At 55.7% G+C, this 19,741-nt stretch overlaps 2 protein-coding genes across 5 annotated transcripts in view; one reads left to right on the top strand and one right to left on the bottom strand.

Moving 5' to 3' along the window:
* FYCO1 (FYVE and coiled-coil domain containing 1) overlaps window positions 1–19,741 on the top strand; it is a 68,381-nt gene that overhangs the window by 29,658 nt on the left and 18,982 nt on the right. For both annotated transcript variants that reach the window (XM_029915853.1, XM_029915852.1), the window contains exons 10-14: window positions 559–677; window positions 2,682–2,849; window positions 5,507–5,656; window positions 6,325–6,536; window positions 9,912–10,056. In XM_029915853.1, coding sequence (XP_029771713.1) covers window positions 559–677; window positions 2,682–2,849; window positions 5,507–5,656; window positions 6,325–6,536; window positions 9,912–10,056 — 794 coding nt within the window. The remainder of the gene's footprint in view (window positions 1–558; window positions 678–2,681; window positions 2,850–5,506; window positions 5,657–6,324; window positions 6,537–9,911; window positions 10,057–19,741) is intronic.
* On the bottom strand, window positions 13,483–19,712 carry CXCR6 (C-X-C motif chemokine receptor 6). 3 transcript variants are annotated; one of them, XM_029915856.1, is made up of 2 exons: window positions 19,427–19,712; window positions 13,483–16,353 (listed from the first exon to the last, which is right to left on the bottom strand). In XM_029915856.1, exon 2 carries the CDS (start codon window positions 16,330–16,332, stop codon window positions 15,307–15,309), a length of 1,026 nt encoding a protein of 341 aa, XP_029771716.1. In that variant the 5' UTR covers window positions 16,333–16,353; window positions 19,427–19,712; the 3' UTR covers window positions 13,483–15,306. The 3 variants fall into 3 exon arrangements, with proteins under 3 accessions (XP_029771716.1, XP_029771714.1, XP_029771717.1); XM_029915854.1 differs by having other exon boundaries at window positions 19,517–19,712; XM_029915857.1 differs by lacking the exon at window positions 19,427–19,712 and adding an exon at window positions 17,582–17,659.

Raw genomic sequence — 19,741 nt, 5'->3', positions numbered from 1 at the left:
TGCCCAGTCGTCCCCACCCCTAGTGTGTGGGCATGTCAGGGCACGGCCTGGCTTGCTTTCCGCTGGACCCGTCAGGAGGGCTGCCTGCCAGACTCCCAGTCCCAGGCCAGAGCTCCCGTGCTTTCACCCCTGTAGACGTCCTGGGCGCACACCTGCTGGACGGCCACGTTAGGTTTCCTGCCAGCCGTGCAGGAGGGAAGCAGGTTATCTTCAGCCATCTCTGCAGGGGTGCCTTGAGTTGGTGGTTCTGAACCGAGGGGGAGCAGCGGTGGTGCTGAAATCACTGTCTTTGGGGATCCCCGCCCCGAGCCACCCCTCCAAGATTCAGATTCCTGAGGCCCCCCAAGCTCCGTGGCAGTGAATAATTGGGGGCTAGAATTACTAACAGGTGTGTCACGCCCCACCAATGCAGAACAAAGACTCTTGGGCTCTTGATCTTAAAACAAAACCCCCTCCAATTAGAGGTGACCCAGCCAGATGGGGCGGAGAGGTCCCTTCCGTGACCTGCTGCACAGGCTCTCATGGGCTAAGCATCTTTTCCCCAATGTCCTGTGCCAGGCCGCCCAGGCAGAGCTGGGGGAGAAGCTGAGCTGCACCAGCAAGCATCTTGCAGAGTGCCAGGCTGCCCTGCGGAAGAAGGACGAGGAGGGGGCGGCCCTGCATGAGAGCCTGGACAGGTCAGTGACACGGTCCCAGCGGTGGAGGCTCAGGGAGGCAGGGGATCTGGTGCAGTCACATAGAAACAGCCACTTGGGTCGGGTTAAAGGAGACCTTTTCCAAGAAAAGCCACAGACTCGGAAGGGGCTTTGCCAGAAGCGTGCGGCGGAGGGCTGGCAGCCGGCCTTGCTCACCCTGCGGACGGCAGCAGAGCCTTTCTTCTGGTACCTTTTTCTGAGCTCCGGCAGGTGCTTTGGGAGAACTGGCATGAAATAAAAGCCAGGACGTGATAACGGTAACGCACATGGCAAACACTTACATAACACCCCAAATGGGGCAGGCACTGTGTAGACACTTCGCATCCTTGTGCCCCTTTTATCCTCCCATCCATCCCTTTGAGGATGGAGTGATATCTTATCCCCATTTCATAGATGAGGAAAGTGAGGCTCAGAGGAGTTCAGTCACTTTCCCGGTGTCAGACAGCACGTCGGTGACGGTGGTAGGAACGTGGGTCAAACCATTTGGCTCAAGAGTCTGTTTCCTTCACAACCACGTGCAAAAGTCCTCAGACAGAGCACTCTATCTGGTCACGTGTTAGGGTACATGTGTGTGTGTGTGTCTGCACGCGGTGCTGTCCCCCTCCATCGTGACTGTTCTAACCTCAGACGGTGGCTGCCCTGAGCCTCCTCACCTTTAGGGGGGCGGCACCCTTTGGTGATGAGGCTGAGCCAGCCCTGCAGGGGTGCTGGGACCCAGTTACCTGTGTGCCCCCAGCAAAGACTGGCACACCGGCTTGTCCTGAGGCTCTACCTTCTCTGGCTATCCCTCATCGCCTCCTACTGCCCGGCTTCTAGGATGGGCCCAGGCCCAACATGGGATCTAAAGCATGTTAGGCATTCAGGAACCTGGAAGTACCGTTCTTCTCATCTGACTCCTCCAGGGTTCAGACCCTGCAGGGCTCTGGCTACCCAGGCGTGTTCACAGGACGATAAAAATAGCAAGAACCTCCTAAGTTGGTGGCATGTACAGGAACGCTGCCAGAACAGTGCTTATTTATAAGATCGCAGAGCAGGTGTTTCAGCTGCTCTGTGTGGCATAATCCGGCGGCCCAGGATTGGATTTTACTTTATTCAGTGTGTGTGTGTGTGTGTGTGTGTGTGTGTGTGTGTGTGTGTGTGTATGTGCGCGCACGCGTGCACATGTGTGTGCCTACATGTGCACACCCACGGGATCCTTTCAGTGGCCAGTGTCTGGTAAACCACTTGCCGACAGCTTTAGACCGGGCATGGGGAGGCTGGATCAGACACAGGTTAGTCAGTCTCCGCAGGGCCCTCCATTTCGTGGCGCTTCTGTGAACGCCTTGCCAGGCCTGGGGGTGTGCAGAACCTCCCTGGGAAACCACTGCCCTTGGGGCCACGTGGGCCGCAGGTGGGCAGGCAGGGGCAGGATGACCGCGCACGATGGGGACAAGGGGACAGAGCTCCTGAGGGTCAGCGCCTGGTAGTGCACATCGAGCGCCCGCTGTGTGCCCAGCACCCACCCTGTGCACAGAGCCCCAAAGACACCTGGGAGACAGGTCCTCGTCTGCATGGTCACCTCGAGGGAGCTACCCCTGTGTTCTTTCTGTCCTGACTCTGGTTTCCTCTTGCAAACCGCACCCCCAGCCCCAGTCCATGAGCCACACCCATGGAACGTCTCTCATAACTGCCACCTGGCCTGAAAACCAAAGGTGTGCAGTTAGCTCACCTGAGGTGCTCCCAGCAGCCTGAGGTCACCTGCCCTCCCAGAATGCCCATGTATTTGCTACGGGGGCTGGTGTGTGAAGAGTCTGGGTGTGCCAGGGGGGTTTTGAAGGCCAGGGTGATGCGTAACCTGCCAGTGGGTCGTGCCAAGGGGCGCCCCCGCCAAGAGGGGAAAAGGCTCGGAGGATGGCGGGAGGCCTCGTTCCAGGCCTGAGTTAGCCCAGAGGCCTGGGGGAAGCCGGAAGTCGGGGCTACTCAGTAAACTCCCCACCCCTTCACCAGGACCCAGAAGGAACTTGAAAAAGCCACAACAAAAATCCAGGAGTATTACAGCAGACTGTGCCAGGAGGTGACGAACCGGGAGAAGAGTGACCAGAAGATGCTCGCGGACCTGGATGACCTGAATAGAACCAAGCAGTACCTGGAGGAGCGGCTGATCGAGCTGCTCAGGTGAGAGCCGAGGGCGAGCCCCCCCCTGCCCCTACCCCTGGCCCCCAACCCTAGCTGGGTTTCTCCTTAAAGAAACGTAGCTGTTCTTGAAAGGTCTCTCCCCGGGAAAGGGGTCCGTGTCCGTTGTGCTGTGTTGCTGAGGCCTCCCACATGGACAGGGGCTGCTCGGACCCGCGGCAGCCGCGTACGAGATTTCACTGTTCCCACCAGCGCTCAGCTGACTTTCCGAGGAATCATTTTTCACATCTCTGTGCGTAGCCACAAGAGCGACAGTGATGTCCTGTTCCCTTAGGACTCTCCCCATCCCCTTGTCTGTCTTTCACAAGCCCTTTTCCCCTTCTCCATCCCACTTTCCCCAGCACCAGGCCTCCCAGACTCCCGTACCTGCAGGCCGCCGACGGCCATCGTCAGTGCACAAGTGGAGCCCAGGAGACGTGGGGACATGCCCGCTCTGCACCTGCCACAGGGTGCCCCACGGGCGTCGGGCCCAGCTTGCCAGATGGCCTCACCTCTGCGAAGGTGCAAGTCTGGATTTTTACGTGAAATTGGCCTGACTTTTCAAGTTGGAGAGTCGATCAAAAATTTTTTTTAACTTTTTTAAAATACTTTTTTATTTAAGTTTATGTTGCGAGGCAGAGAGGGAGCCAAAATTGAGATGCTCAACCAACTGGGCCCCCCAGGCCCCCCTAAAATCTTAACTTTTTCATATGGAAGTTTGCAAATGTACAAAAACAGGCCGGCACAGGGCACCCGAAGTGACTGCCACCCGCGTCAGCATCTGCGACCTGGCGGCCAGGCTCGCTCGCTCCGTCCCGAGTCCCACCGCGTCCCTCACCACCCCAGGTTTTGTTGCAAATTCCGGATACATTGTTTCCCCTCCAAAGATTTCAGTACGGGCTTCTCTTAAGACAGAGCTCTCTGCTTCGTGCCACTACATTGTCATCACCGTGCTATGGTCCCCAGTATCCTTAGCGTCTAGTCAGTTTCAGACTTTTCCTACTGCCTTATGGTTTTTTCTAATGAGGATCTGGATTAGATCCAGACGTCTCATGGTGGCATGTTAGATCTCTTACTTAGTCTGCGATTTGGCCACCGTCTCTCCAACTTTTTTTTCTTGTTTGCGATTTACTTTTGAGGAAGCTAGGTCATTCATCCAGGAGAGGTTCCCACGCCTGGATTTTGCCAGTCTCCACAGCGTCACGTCACATGTTGTCCCAATCTTTGTCACTTCCTGTAAACTGTTGGCGGAACGAGCGCCGTGACTCCAACCCTACCTGCACACTGCAGTCACTAGGGGAGGGATTAAAATGACACGCATGCCCAGACCCTCCCCTGTCCAACCAAACTGGAGTTTTGGGAGCGAACCCCAGGCATCAGTGAGCTAGAGTGGAGAACCACTGCTCTGCTAAAGGCTTGCTCAGACCCAGATTGAAAAATTTCTCAACAACGCTTCAGAGCATCGGTTTACAGTTCGGAGCTTTCCTTCAAGAGCCCACGTAAGATTCGATTAGTCCGTTTTCTGCAGTATTAGCAGCCACGCCTAAGCCATTTGGGGTTGCAAAGTGGTGATACGAAATTACAGCTGATTGGGAAATGTAAAACCTCTGCCCACGTGACATCACTTTGCAGATTTGGAACTCAGGGCATTTATGACCTCTGAGGCATGTGATGGAAAAGCCCCGGTCATGACAGTGTTCCCACATGCCAGGGAATGGTCCCTGAGCTCTTGGGGACAGAGGGGTGGGCTGGAGACCCACAGGGAGGGCGATGCCAGTCGGGGGCATGAGTCTTCTGGAAAATCTCACACACCCTGAAGAGCCAGTCAGTCCCATGTCCTGGCTTTTGTATTTAAGGGGAGAGGCTGTGGATGTGGAGTCCGGTTCTGGTGATGGGGTCACTTTCTCACAGGACCTCAGTGGCTCTGGTGTTACTTTGGGACTCAGGTGCTGCTAGGGCTGCCTTCACCTTAGGATGATGGCTGGGGTTCCATCTAGGAAAGAACAAACCCTTCCCAGGCCAGAAGCTGTGGTCGCAGCAATCCGAAGCCACCGTGCACATCTGCCCTGCCCGTCAGGCACGCTCTGACACTGCCAGACCTTTCTAAGACGCCCTCCTGTTCTCCCAGTCATGCTTACTGGAGTGCATAGCGTCTCTCTGAGGAGGAAGGGAAATGAACATCCCACCAGATTTTCAGACAATGGCATCTTTGATCTTCTCCAATGATTGCTTGTTCCCTAAGCAGGACATTAAAACAAAAAGGTTTCTGATACATTTACGATTCCTGTGGGCAGTACATCTGAGGTCCTTGGGCTCACAGCACACTGGCTGTCATATAACTGTGACAGCCTGTGACACCCTGAACTCCAGGTGACTGTGCACAGTGTCCTTTTGAGCCCTATTCAGTGAGTAACCCGTGTGGGTGCCGGCAGCTCTTTGCGGTTCCCGGACCTTGTACGTGCATCACGGTCTCCTCTGCCTGCACCTGCGTGTCGTCAGCTGAGTCTGGGACCAATGCGGGGCACAGACAAGTGTTCCCAAGTAACATGAATTTTCCTTCCATGTCTTGGGAAAGTTGGATTCAGTCTTTGGGCATGATTGCGGGATCACCCTGCTGTTTTCATGCATCCTACTCTGTTTCTGATGTGGCCCTATCCCAGGGACAAGGATGCTCTCTGGCAGAAGTCTGATGCCCTGGAGTTCCAGCAGAAGCTCAGTGCTGAGGAGAGGTGGCTCGGGGACGCGGAGGCGAGCCACTGTCACGACTGTAAGCGGGAGTTCAGCTGGATGGTGCGGCGGCACCACTGCAGGTCAGTGGGCGGGGCCAGCACTGGACCGGCATCGCTGGTGGGTGTCATCCAGGAGGAGCACGTGGCCACCTGGTCTTCAGGGAGCCGGGCCGGGGGGTGTATCCAGAGGGGTCCTGGCAGGACGCGCAGGGATCCCTGAAGGGGAAGAGGTTTGATACGGGGGTGTGGGCAGTCAGGGGACCCACAGGGCTGTGGAGCAGCCGGAGACCAGCAAACATCAGCCTCCCTCAGCCTACCGGGACCAGAGAGGATGCAGCGGGTGGGGCTAAAGCTCTGCTGCAGGGACAGATGGCAGAGACCCTCCTAGGGCCCAAAGAGGGGTAGGCAGAAGTAAATCTCCATGGGGGCCCAGGCAGGTGGAAACTCATCAGGGCCTGTGGCCCCTTCGAGCCTCTGAACCCCCACATCGGGTGTCACAGAGGTGGGCTCAGCCACATACTTTATCCCCTGCCTCCCGGGACCTTAGGAAGTAGAACGTGGCCTCCCAGTGGGCTTGTCAGGATGGCTTTAATCGGAATCTTACCAAACTGACCATGAAGCCACACTCCACAGCGGGGCTGAAGCCACGCGTGACGAGAGCCGTGTGGCCCCCAGAGCCCGGTCCTGGTGCCGAGCAGACCGCGAGGCCCAGGCACAGCGTCCTCAAGCCTGTGCTTGTCCCACCCCAGGGTCTGCGGCCGCATCTTCTGTTACTACTGCTGCAACAACTACGTCCTGACGAAGCCCGGTGGCAAGAAGGAGCGCTGCTGCCGCGCCTGCTTCCAGAAGTTCAGTGACGGCCCCGGCTCCCCTGACAGCGCCAGCTCGGGCACCAGCCAGGGCGAGCCCAGCCCGGTGCTGTCGCCGGCCCGAGCTGGGCCCCAGGCCGCCGGAGCCCCAGGTCAGGCTCCCGCCCCTGCCCTCCGTGTTCTTAGGCACCACCCCTCCCCTGCCACACTGTGGCTGGTCAGCTTAATTCAGTGGTTTCCAGACTTGGGGGTTAAAGATGCGCTAAAAATGCATTCCACCAATTTGAGACTTTGTTTTTATGGAGTTAGGATTGAAACAGAGTTGAAAAGGGAGTAACTCTCCTGAGATGAGTCAGCATTATTTAACGCCAGGTCTGTGTACTTCTTAACTCAGCATGCCACCAGTGGGACGTCCTCCACACCTTGGAAAGTACTGTCCCCAGAGCCTCAGCCCCGATGACCCAGCCCTCCCAGCGGAGCGGCCTAGGGCCAGGAGCTGTGTGTGGAAACCACATCCTTCACCTTCTCCCTGTGGCTCGTGCTGTCTCTCGGTGGCCAAGAAGGCAGTGGTCTCTGGGCCCCTCACTCTGCTCAGGAAGAGGAAGAGGGATCCGGTTCCTGCGGCTCCTGCTCCAAGGCCTCTCAGGGCCCGTGGACTGCCGGGGAGGCAGGGCTGACATGGCAGGGGCAGGGGGCAGGGGTGAGTCTGGGTGGGGCTCAGGCAGCCCCACCTCCTGTGGCCGGTCCCTCTGGGCTCCTCCTTGGCCTCTGCCTGGAGGCAGGTCAGCCAGCCTTCAGAAATACCGTTAGTTCCTCTTTTGTTTAACCGGATCGTCAGGGAGGTTGGCAGACTCCGTTGTGTATCTGGGTACAAAGAGCCGCTCAGGGATGGCGGATGCACTGTGAACGCAGCATTACTGTATCTTCCTCAACCACGTTTTTAATTTTTTTTTAATCGATTTTTTTTAATGTTTATTTTTGAGAGAGAGAGCATGGGAGCAGGGAAGGGACAGAGAGAGGGGGAGACACAGAATTCGAAGCAGGCTCCAGGCTCTGAGCTGCCAGCACAGAGCCTGACACGGGGTTTGAACTCACAAGTTGTGAGATCATGACCTGAGCCGATGTCAGACATTTAACCCACTGAGCCACCCAGGCACCCCTTAATTTTTCTTTATTAAATTTCAAGAGTCCTTTATATATTGTGGATAGAACCTATTTCTTAGATAGGTGTTTTACAGATACGTTTTTTCCAACCAAAACCCTCTCTTTTTACCTTCTTTCAAAGAAGGTATATAGATGTGTATGTACACTAACACACACATCTTTCCTATCCATGCATCAGTCAATGGATATTTGGGCTCTTTCCATAATTTGGCTTTTATTGATAGCATTGCTAAAATATTGGAGTGCATGTGCCCCTTCAAATCAGCACTCCTGTGTCCTTTTGATAAATACCTCGTAGTGCAATTGCTGGATGGGAGGGTAGTTCTATTTTTACTTTTTTGAGGAACCTCCATAGTGTTCTCCAGAGTGGCTACACCAGTTTGCATTCCCATCAGTAGTGCAAGAGGGTTCCCCTTTCTCTGCATCCTCACCAACATCTGTTGTTTCCTGAGTTGTTAATTTTAGCCATTCTGAGAGGTGTGAGGTGGTATTTCGTTGAGGTTTGCATTTGTATTTCCCATGGTGATATTGAGCATCTTTTCATGTGTCTGTTAGCCATCTGGATGTCTTCTTTGGAAAAGTGTCTGTTCATGTCTTCTGTCCATTTCTTCTTCACTGGATTAGTTTTGGGGGGCGCTGTCAAGTTTCGTAAGTTCTTTATCGATTTTGGATACTAACCCTTTATGAGATCTGTCATTTGCAAATATCTTCTCCCATCCCATCAGTTGCCTAGTTTTGTTGGTTTTTTTCACTGTACAGAAGCTTTCTATCTTGATGATGTCTCAGTAGTTCATTTTTGCTTTTGTTTCCCCTTGCTCCTGGAGACATGTCTGGTAAGAAGTTGCTGAGGCTGAGGTCATAGACGTTGCTGCCTGTTTTCTCCTGTGGGATTTTGTTGGTTTCCTGTATCCATGTAAATTTTAGAATTTAGTTTGTCAACTTCTTCAAGAAATCCTGAGGAAATTTTGATTGAGATTGCATTGAGTCTCTAGATCAGGTTGGAGAGAATTGACATGTTAACAAAATTGAGTCTTCCAATCCATGAACATGGTATAGTTCTCCATTTATTTAAGTCTTTGATTTCTCTCAGTGGATCTCTCTCATTTGGGGCACCTGATGTTCATTGCCCCTTCCTTTCTCATCCTCCTTCCTTCTCTCTGCCAGCCCAGAAAGCAGGTTCAGAAGTGTGGCTGAGCCAGTCTCTGGTCTCCTTTTTCAGCCTGTGTCTCAAGCCCTACATTATGCACAGCCTGTCCCACTAGCCCTGTAGCAGAGCTAGCTGGAAACTCAGAGTTCACCTGAACTGCTCGCTCTTAGCAGTCTAGGAATCTCCCATCTTGACTCACAGGCAGGTGTTCCAGCGATGACAGAGGATGGCACTGTGCCAGAGTTCTGAGGTCACTTGTTTTGATTTCTGATGTTTCCTGTCTTCTCGTCTATCTGTATTTCTTTCTGTCTTTTTTCTATCTTTCCTTCTTTGGCCTCAGGCCTGCCATCACATTTTCCATGCCATATGCAGGGGAGTGCGTGCGGGTGGGTGGCCGGCACAGAATGTTCATGCTGCGTCCTTCCTACTTAATGGCCTGCAAAGTGAGACACAAGTCCCCCAGGGAGAAGCACAGTGGCCACTGCCACCTCGAGCAGGAGGGTTTTTTCCATTCCCCAGTGGATGGAGGTGGAAACACAGGATCCAGACAGAATCTTGGTTTCTGGATAATCAGTCGTGTTTGTGTTTTGGAAAGCAAGGATTCAGCAGCACAGAAGTGTTTTTATTTTTCTGTTAGGGTCTTTCCTGATGAGGTTTTGACACGTTTTTTCCCTCTGAATAAGAGGCCTCAGAGAATATGTAAGAGCTTGTATCTCTTTTTTCTTTAAATTTTTTTGTTGTTTATTTATTTTTGAGACAGAGAGAGACAGCGTGAGCAGGGGAGGGTCAGAGAGAGAGGGAGACACAGAATCTGAAGCAGGCTCCAGGCCCTGAGCTGTCAGCATAGAGCCCGACGTGGGGCTCGAGCCCACGAACTGTGAAAGCATGACCTGAGCCGAAGTTGGATGGCCAACCAACTGAGCCACCCAAGCGGCCTGAGAGCTTGAATCTCTTCAAGGCCCAACTGAGGAGCTTCAAAGAAATCTCTTGAATCATATGTTCGGTTTCCCCCATAGTCCCCACTGCTTTCTGGAATGTCCCAGCAGCCATTTCTCTCTCCTCCAGACAGAGTAGCTGTGGGTTGAGCAGGCACTCAGAACGTGTCCTGGTGGCCCCTCTCACACAGCCGCAGCCCCTCACTTCCCAGCAACCCCCCTCCCCGTCCTGTGTGTAACTGCACGTGTCTCTCCTCTCCCCATCCGCCTCTGTGGCCCAGGTGTGGACGCGGACTGCAGGCAGCCGGACGATGCCGCGTTTGACATCATCACTGATGAGGAGCTGTGCCAGATCCAGGAGTCGGGCTCCTCTCTGCCTGAGACGCCCACCGAGACGGACTCCCTCAACCCTAACGTGCCCGAACAGTGAGTAGGCCTCACCTTTACTTCCTGTGTGCTCACTGGGTGCTGGGCCCTGGTGCCTTCTGCTGAAAGGACCAGGAAAGTGAGACTTTGGAAGCAGGACTGTCTTTGCTTAAGGGAAGGTGCCTCAGAACAGTGCTCGGGACGGTTCTGGAGACTGCAAGTCCCGGGTCAGGGTCCTGGCCTTGCAGGCGGCTGCCCACCCACTGTCTCTTCACACGGCCGCCCCTCTGTGCACGTGCACACCTCATGTCTCTGTGTCCTGCTTGTCCGTTCGTTAGTCCTTACTTTCCACTGGCCCTCTCGTTTTTCCGGGCCAGCCGGTTTCCAACAAGGTTTGTGAGGAGAGTTTTGCGAAGGTCAATTTTTAAATAATATGACATAACCGCACTAAGTGCCACCACATTTCAGTGTCAAGAGTTTATGCCAGGGGGACCCACTAGGAAAGGTCAAGCTCTGCCCCCTGCCCGTGGCAGCCTTGCTCAGCATCTCTCAGTCCCCTGGTGTCGGGCTTAAATGCAGTTTCTACAGCAACACATAGACTTTTCAAAAGCCAACAAAGAATTTACATAGCCCCCTGGGTCCAGGCATTTCTCCACCAGCTTTCCCTCCAGTTAGGGAGTTTCATGATGCTCTTGCCCAATACTCACACAGATCTCTGTCCTCTCTTCCTGCCTAGACCTCAGAGGAGGGCTAGGATTAATCAGCCAGGATTTCTGCCATGTAGGAGGAGGTGTATGGAATCCTCACGGAGCGCGCTCAGGGCAGGAGACTTTTGGCTTAGGGATATCCCTCCACGCTCCCCTGTTCTCTGACAGGAGGGTGACCAAACTCTTGTGTCCTGGCCTCACGAAGAGAGCCCCCAGGCCCACCCAGCCGGTCAGCCCCTGTGCACTGCTGCTTCCACAGCCTTGGACCTGGCCTTTGCCTTCCTGGACCCTCCCACCTCCCCTCCTGAAGCCCCCCCCAGCCCCACCCCATATCCTGCAGGGGTCTCCCAAGGACACTGAGCCACTCCACGCCAGCACCTGGTGACCGCACTCTCTGCCAGGTGGTAGGTGGTGAGGTGAGCAGGACCGGGCTCTCCCGGCCTCAGAGGATGGCCTTTGGCTTTGCCTGCAGGAGAGAGCGGCCCGCCGCAGCTCCCTCTTTCCCTCACCCCTCACCTTCTCCCTTCCAGTAAGAACAAAAACAGAAGGCGCTCTGACCGCTGACAGGTACCTGTGTTCGGTCCTGGGGAATCAGGAAGTGTTCTAGGGAAAAGAAACAGCCAGCGTGCCGGCCCCCGGCCCCCGGGGTGGCTCTGGGCCTGGCGGTCGGGAGCCTGCAGTCCCTGCACCCCCTCCCCGTCAGCTGAGGGCCTCACACACTGCCTCTGGGCATCAGAGACGATCCAAGTGTCTCTGGCAGCTTTGTTGTACATTCTTTTTCTTCCTAAGTCTAAGAGCAGTCAGAAACAGCGGACCCCTGAGGAAGTGCGAGCCCTCTCCAGCCCTGGATTTGTGTAAGCCTTCCTGAGGGGGAAACTTCAAGAAAGAAATCAGCAGTTCCAAAGTAAGACATGACCCAGAAGAGACTGAACGCTGGATATGTCCACATCCACGGGGGGAAAGAAGGCTGCCTGGAGGCGGTGGTGCTGACAGCCACTCTGCCCAGCCCCCGCCCCATGCCAGCCACCTCCTTGTGGCCTCACTCGGTCCCTGCCCAGTCCTTCAAGCCTTAGGGATTATGGTCCTCACGTTACAGGCAAAGTGGCTGAAGCCTCAGGAGGCCGGATAAGCCACTCCAGGGCACAGGGCTGTAAGTGTCAGCACCAGCCTTCGAGCTCAGACCCCCTCCCTCCGTCCACAGGCTGGGTTCATTTGGAATTCGTTTCTCTTCTCGGGGCCCATGTCCCCGTGCGCACATCGGAAGCCTGTCCGTTCCCCCACTCTACCCCCACCCCGCAACGTGTACGCATTCGGAGGGTAACGGAGTTGTCTGCCTCGCCCCTCCTGACAGTGAAGGGACAGGCAGAGTCCCCACGCCCCTCACCGACCTCCCACTGGCCCCCACACGTGGCTCAGAGCTAGGATGGTGGCGAGAAACAGAAGTACTGCCCCTCACCTTGGGAGGAAAGGTGGCCATCTTCAGAGCCCTCCAGACAGGCCTGTCTATACCCGCTGTCTACACTCAGCCAGGGCCCTGCTCAGCCTTCTCCAGGGGCCAGGTGTCCCATCTGTGCTCGGCCCCGAGGGGGCAGGCGGGGACAGGAAGAAAGCTCTCATCAACCAGTAGCAGGGCTGGGCCTTGGGTCCCTCGGCCTCCGCTCTGCTTCCGCCCCTGCCTGGCCTCGTCCTCCGGTCACCAGAAGAGCAGCCATGTGGCTGTGAAGAGCTTGAGCTCCAGAACCAGCCCCCTCCAGGCCCCTCGGCCTCCTGCACTCTGTTTCCTCCCCTAGAAGAGAGGGGGACTGTCCACCTGGGGGCCCGGTAGGAAGATCGGATGAGAAGGCCATGTGTGAGGCGCTGAGCCCGGTGCCTGGCGCCTGGGCGGCCTCCCTGGGGGGAGCCCGGTTTCTGTGACATGCGCATGCCTTGTGATGTCCGGGGCCGAGCCGGGCCGGCTCCTGCTCGTGCCCAGCTCCCCAGTACTTCTCCAGGGAAAACCTGTCCCACTGCCCAGTGACACTGAGCTAAGCTCGAGACTGGCCCCGAGCCTCCGGGCACCTTTGCCAGTCATCGCTTTGTAACTAGTACCTCCTGGTCCGAGTGCTTGGCGAGGGCTGTGGCCTCGTCTGTGTAGCAGACAAGGGTCCAGAGCGTCTAGGGCCAGTGAGTGGCTGAGAACACAGAGAAGGTAAAGGGAGATTCTGCTGCTGTGCTGTTCCCGTTTTCCTAAGCCTTAGAAGGAGGGGCACAGCCTTTGTGCAGGGAGCAGAACTGAGGCCTGGGGTGGGGCACGACCCGACAGGTGCCTGGTCTTGACGGCCTCAGCCTGGCAGGCCCCTGGCTAGGCCGAGCCCAGCGGCCCCGGCAGCCGCCCCTCTGTTGCCTTAGCCCAGCAGCCCCCAGCCTGGCCCTCAGCGTGTACCCCCCAGGCCTCACGAGCACCCCTGGAGGGGGGGCTCCCCGTGGCCAGCGGTGTGGAGGGTGAGCTGGGCTTTAGGAGGCCGAACAGCTCACCTAAGGATGCACAGGACCAGCGCAGTCGCCCACCCAGTGTCTGAGTGACCCCGGAGCCCTGCTTTGCCCGTCACACCACACAGCTTCCCGTGTGGAGGTGCGGCGGGGCCCCCCGGCTTCCTGCTCACGTCCTCCTTTCCAGGTAGGGCCTCTGTCTCTTGTTCTGGGGAAGTGAGGGGCCCTCAGTGACTGACAGGTGAGCTGTCAGAAGTGCTCACCCTTAAGATGAATGCACAAGAGGGGGGCGGGTAAAAGAAACTCCCACTTTGAAGCCAGAGTGTTTATTGTTTATTTTTTATTTTTTCTGTTGCCTTTTTTTTTTGTATTTGAAGCCATTTAAAGAAGGTAAAAGTCAGCCTTGTCACCACAGAAAGGGCAGATTTTGTTGTGTGAGGAAGCTCTCAGTCCACGGGACCTGTATATGGGGAGGCCGCTGCCCTCCGGCTGCATTTAGGTGCAAGCGTGAGACGGTAGGAGGGTCGTGTGGGCCCTGTGAGGCCGGCCTGCACGCAGCCACACCAGGGTGTGGGTGCCACGCCGGGCACCCCTCCCGCGCCTTGCCAACTCACTCAGGATAGGCCTGCGGCCTCCACGTGTCACTAGGTCTTGAGCTGCCACGGCCGTCTGTGGGGCCCTCCCACCCCTGAATGCATGCCACTGTCCCAAGGCCACCCCCCACGCCAGCCCCCAGAAGCAGGGTCTCTTATGGCCTGTGTCTCACCAAAACCAAAGAGGTTAAGAGATTACCAGCTGGTCACGCTCCCCCGTGAGAACCCGGGCTGGGACTCCGTGTCCGGCCCCCACAGCTGCACCGTCAAGCCAGCCCGGCCCAGCACCCTGCCTGTGGCTTGCGCTCTCTCTCACTGTAGGTGATTGGTCCTCTTCGTTTTTGGTGAGTGGTTTTGCAAAGCATGAGCCCCAAAGGCAACTTTAAGCCAATTGAGCAGATTGCTACTGGAATCTAATAAACATACCCAAGTGTCTGACATTTGGAACTGCTTCATCATGCGACCATACTACGGAGGTGACACAAACGTACCTCGCATTTTGGGCAGGAGGTTGAAAGCCACAGCGAAGGAGCATTATCACTGGTATGTTCCATTTCCTTGATAGAGCTGTGCTTTCAAAGCTTACAATTTTAACTGCTTTCCCCATGCTCTGAGCCCATAAGTAATCACTTCCTGTATTCCAAGCATACTGCGTTCACGTAAAATGTGCCTAGGGATAAACCTAGGTTGGAGATTTTCAAAGGGTTTTATTTCATAGTCATGAAAACCATATGCCATTTGATATGCGTGTATTTGTGTCCCATCCACACTGATCTGTGATTTATCGGCATGCGAGCGTGTCCGGCATCAGTTTGGCTTTTAAATGAGCACACCCACCCAAGAATCCGTTCAGAAATGCTGCTTAGATCCATGAGAGTCATAAACTCTGCTTTGCACGTTTTCCTGGCATTCCGTGGACCGCTGGGATCCTCAGCTGACTAATTCGTTTGGACTCTGTGCCCCCTGGTGTTCTTCCTCCCAAGATTAATCAAAGAGAACATAAGCATCTCTGTCTATAAAGGCGCGACCCCAAGGTGAGGCAAACCTGATCTCATTTCTGCCAGGTGCCTGGCGATGAGTTCTGAACTGGACCAGGCCTCGCTGTCATGTCTGCCCCAGTCTCCCCACTTCCCAGTGGCTGGAAGAATCGTCTGTACTGGGGGGCCTGGAGTCTCGCCCGCCCACAGTGCTTTGCGGCCATGCTCCCCTCCTGAGTGTCCAGTCCCAGCCCCCACGCAGGAGAGCCTAAGGTCTCAAGGGTCCCTCTTCATTCCCTTGGAGCCAGCATTCTTGGGAATAGAGGAAAGAAAGCCCTTCTGGGCTTTAGAGCTGCCCTCCCACCCCCTTCCGCCGAGCTTTAGGCCCGAGGGTTCGAGAAGAGAGCGGATCGCGTTTGTGCCCGAGAAGCAGGGTCCAGCTGCCGCGTGGCTTCTGCGTGACAGTGCGCAAGCCGTAATAAGCCAAGCCTTCCTCGTCGCATCCGGAGCACACGGCCGTGCTCCTGTACGCTTGCGAGCGGCTCTCCAAACCCGGGGCAACGCCTACAGCTGGAACATGCTGGTGGCCTCCGCGTGATGAGAGGCCGAGCAGGTCTTGGAGGCATCCTCGGAAGACTTCCATTGACCTGAGACGCCCAGGTACGGGAGGCAGCCGAGGTCCTTCATGAGCTTCCAGAAGTTTCTCCGAAACTTCAAGCCGACAAAGGCATAGAGCACGGGATTCAGGCAGGCCCGCAGGTAGGCGATGGCCTCGGTCACGACGATGGCGTACTGGAAGCTGGTCATGGCATGGCGCTCCCAGCTCGCGCTGCGGATCAGCTTCACCAGGTTGAAGGGCGTCTGGGTCAGCAGGAACACCGCCACCACCAGGAAGATGACCTTCAGGGACTTGTGCTTCTTGAAGCCTCGGGCGCGAAGCAGCGTCTTGGCGATGACCGAGTAGCAGACCACCATGGCAAGCAGGGGCAGGAAGAACCCCAGTGTCATCTGGGTGGCCAGGACCACTGTGGAGATCTCCTCGGCGTGATAGCCACAGACGAGCTTGTCCAGGTCAAGGACGTTGCCGTAGATGATCTGCGGCAGGGACAGCAGCAGGGAGGCTGCCCAGATGAACACGCAGAGGGCCTTGCCCCAGGCCATCCACCGCCCCTGCTGGTTGTAGGCCTTGGTGGCCCGAGCCACCGCAACGAAGCGGTCCATGGTGATGCAGGTGAGGATGAGCATGGATGTGTAGAAGTTCAAAGTGTAGATGCCCAGCAGGGTTTTGCACATGATGTTGCCAAAGGCCCACTCGTGGATGCTCGCGTAGGCCCAGAAGGGCAGGGTGCAGACAAACACCAGGTCAGCCAAGGGCAGGTTCATCAGGAACACATCCGTCAGGCTCTTCAGCTTCTGGTAGAAGATGTAGATGACCAGCACCAGCGCGTTCCCCACCAGGCCACAGACGAACACCCCCAGGTACATGCAGGGCAGGAAGACCTTGCGGAACTCCAGGAAGCGCTCGTGGCCCTCGCTGCCGTCGCCGGACACGTTGAAGAAGCCGGGGTCTGTGTAGTCGTCCTCCGCCATGGCGGGCGTCCTGGCGAACCCCTGGGAGGCACACACAGGGACTCTGAGCAGGGCTGAGGGCGACGCCTCCTGTCCTCCCACAGTCCTGCTGCTCCACTTTTAGGGGACACACAGTCCTCTCCTGAACCCACCTACATTCTGCCCAGGGACAGCACAGTCCAGTACGCTGGAGACAGCCAGTGCTGAGGGCCGATCGCCCCGACAGGGTGAGCCACCCTAAATTAGCCCGAAAATTCTGAGGCTCTCACCCCACGTCAGGGACAACATATGACTGACCCCCACGCACAGTCTGTAAAATCCTGTGCCAACTGGTCTTGAAGGCAGAGGGCACCACGTGCTGGAGCATGGGCAGAACTGCAGAACTGCTTTCTTTTTTTTTTTTCCTTTTTAAAATTTTTTTTTAATGTTTATTGTTGAGAGAGACAGAGCACAAGCAGGGGAGGGGCAGAGAGAGGGAGACACAGAATGCAAAGCAGGCTCCAGGCCCTGAGTTATAGCACAGAGCACAACACGGGGCTCGAACTCACAAACCGCGAGATCGTGACCTGAGCCGAAGCGTAAGCTTAACCGATTGAGCCCCCCAGGCACCCCAAGACCCACTCTCTCGTGGGCAGGCCTGCCTTCATCTGCGCGTCCTGTGCCTCATTTTCTGTGGAATTAGACCCCTGAGCAACTAACTGCGGAGCTAATGCGCATGTCCTCCACCCCACAACCCCCACCGGGGGCTCCACCGCTGAGAAGACTTCTGCAGACCAGCAGGGACTCACGAGAGGACCAGGACCTTCCTGCCTGGGCAGACAGTTCGTCCTCTCTTTTCTCACCCTCAGCTGCCCAGATTCAGGTGCTGGGGAAAGGGGTGTGAGAAGCCGTGGCTGCCCAGCACCGTGGCTGAGCCGGCCACGGCCAAGGCTGAGCCGGCCACGGCCAGGGCAGGGGCAGCTCTCCGCCCAGCCCAGCCCCAGCCCAGCCGGCCCCTCATCTCCTGTCACACAACGCTCCACCCCCGGAGCGTGGTTTCCTGAAGGCCTCTTCATCTCCAGGAACCCCCTTAAACAGAACATTTCCCCAGGAGGGAACGTTACTTTAGCTCTTGTGGGACTAGCAGTTTATGCCTAAGGGGTCTCCTTGAATAAACAGAAGGTCCGCTTGCGACGGGCCGCCGGATGGGTGGGCTCCCGCAGTGGGGCCCGTGGCCAGTCTTGCAGTGAAGCAGGCAGCGGCGGCGGGACTACAGAGCCACCTGTCTTACCTGGGGCTCCCAGCCTTTCAAGGCTGTCACCTCCCTCTGCCCTGTGACCCTGCTGAGGAGCACAGACAGGACGCGAGGGTGATGTGCTCCGCACGGGAGCAGAGGCGGCTGTGGCAGCCCCAGCCCTGGCGGGCCAGGTCGCTGACCTGTAGGTAGCACGCACATGGAGGCTCATTTCCCATGACCCAGGGCCATACCTCGCTAGCACCTTAAAAAGGTGTTATTTGGTTTAGCAAAGGCAGAATGTCAGCCAGCCAGACAAGGGCATATACAGGAGAGGTCGTGCCTTTCTTTCTGGCCAGCTGACCGACTCCTTGTCCTCCTGGAGACCGTACCAGCCCTGGGGTTGCTGCCTCCTGCCTCGGTCCTCCTGGGGACAGATGCCCTTCCTCCCCAAGGAGGAGCCTGGCCCTTGGGATAAGACGCCTCAGTGGAAAGCCCCTGTCCTTCGAACCACAGATGAGGACGCATGTGTGTTTCTGCTTCACGTGGGGATGGAAACACTTTTTTCATCACTTAGCACACCCTCCGGGCAGCCTTGCTGTCCTTAAGAGTAACATCACATCTCCATTACTGCCTGACTTCCTCTGGGCTTTTTACCAGAAAATCCCCCTGTCACTGGCATCACACGTTTCCTCAAAGGGCCCGTGCAGATTCACTCGTGAGAATCAGCGAACTTGGACGCAGTGCTAACAGATTGCGACCGCACGGTTCTGTGCAGATTGAGTCACTAAAAACGAGTTTCCCTCCTAGAAATGTTAAGACCATTCATCTCTGTCTTGAGTAGTCAAAGCCCTGTGTTGATCTAGGCAACTTTTTTTCTAAGTAACATAGTATTCAACTTTGGGCGCAGTGTAAATGCCTGATACTAAATAAATTAGCAAGTTACAATCCAGACAGAAAATAGAATATAACCCGAACGTTTAGGAAGTGCTTTTCATGATTCTGGGGAAGGTAGCACACTTGAACTGCTCACAACGGTGTCAGCCCAAGGTAAATCTGCACTGTTAGCATTGGCTATTACAGGACTCCAATGAATGGGTGACCAAAAGGATGTAGAATTGGTCATGATTCTTAACTTTCTTTGATCATCAACCCCTTTGAGACTCTCCTAAAAGCCGCAGACCTTTTCCTCACATGTGCACAGTGACCTAAGTCGTGAGGGTTGTGAGCCCTTTGAGTCCCTCTGGCGTGTACTCTGGGGACCCTTGTTTAAGAATCCATGATGAGCTCTATGATTTTGATTATATATATATATATATATATATATATATATATATACATATATATATATATATATATATATACACATATATATATTTTTTTTTAAGTGGACTCCACACCCAACGTGAGGCTTGAACTCATAATCCTGAGATCAAGAGTCACACGCTCCAGGGCTGAGCCAGCCAGGTGCCCCAATTTTGACTATATGTTTTAAACATTTTTTTAAAAAGCCCAGAATGTATCAGCTGCTGGCTATGGAATTAGGGGTGACTTCTTTCCCTTCCCCCTTTATGTTCTCCTCTCCTTTCCTGAAGTTTCTGCACTGCTGCATTGGCTTACACTGAGAACAGAAAATAGCCAGCCACCCGAGAGAACAGCCTGTGTCCTAAGTTATAATGCAAAAGAAACGAAAACAGAGAGTGAGAGATTACTCTGTGAACAGACGTGGACGGTGGCCAGGCTCCCCTGGTCCCCCCGGGAGAGGGCACCCCCAGTGCCCTCAGCTTACAGCCCGAACCAAGTGCCCAGAGCCACGTTAAGTCATGTCCACGATTCTCTAGTCGCAGTGCAGAGATAGAATTCGAACCGAGAGCAGCCGGGCTCGGAAGTCCAGGCACTTACGCCGTGCTGCGCCGCGGGCAGGGATCAGAGGGCCCAGCAAGCCGGGGTTAGCGCCTGCCTTTGTGGCTCGAAAGAAGACAGGTGACTCACCGGCGGAGGGGCGCTGGGGACTGCTGCAGCGTTGAGCTCCGAGGTCTGTCTCTGCCTCTCTGTGATGTGGTCCGCGTTTCCGTTGAAGCTCTTCTCAGAGCCCTCGGCCGGTGATCATAAGAGACGCACCCTGCCACGTACTTCAAAATCCACATGACCAGCCTGCGCCTGTGGAATCCGATCTCCGATGCTCTCCCCTCCCTGCCGCCTGGCCGTGGACAGAAT

The sequence above is a fragment of the Suricata suricatta genome, chromosome 12 (assembly GCF_006229205.1).
Source record: "Suricata suricatta isolate VVHF042 chromosome 12, meerkat_22Aug2017_6uvM2_HiC, whole genome shotgun sequence".
Taxonomy (NCBI): Eukaryota; Metazoa; Chordata; class Mammalia; order Carnivora; family Herpestidae; genus Suricata; species Suricata suricatta.
The sequence above is the reverse complement of the archived record's forward strand: the minus strand, read 5'-3'. Positions and strand labels throughout refer to the sequence as shown.

Excerpts from the sequence above, each read along its gene's own strand:
- CXCR6 (XM_029915856.1), bottom strand. The coding sequence starts at position 16,332 with ATGGCGGAGGACGACTACACAGACCCCGGCTTCTTCAACGTGTCCGGC.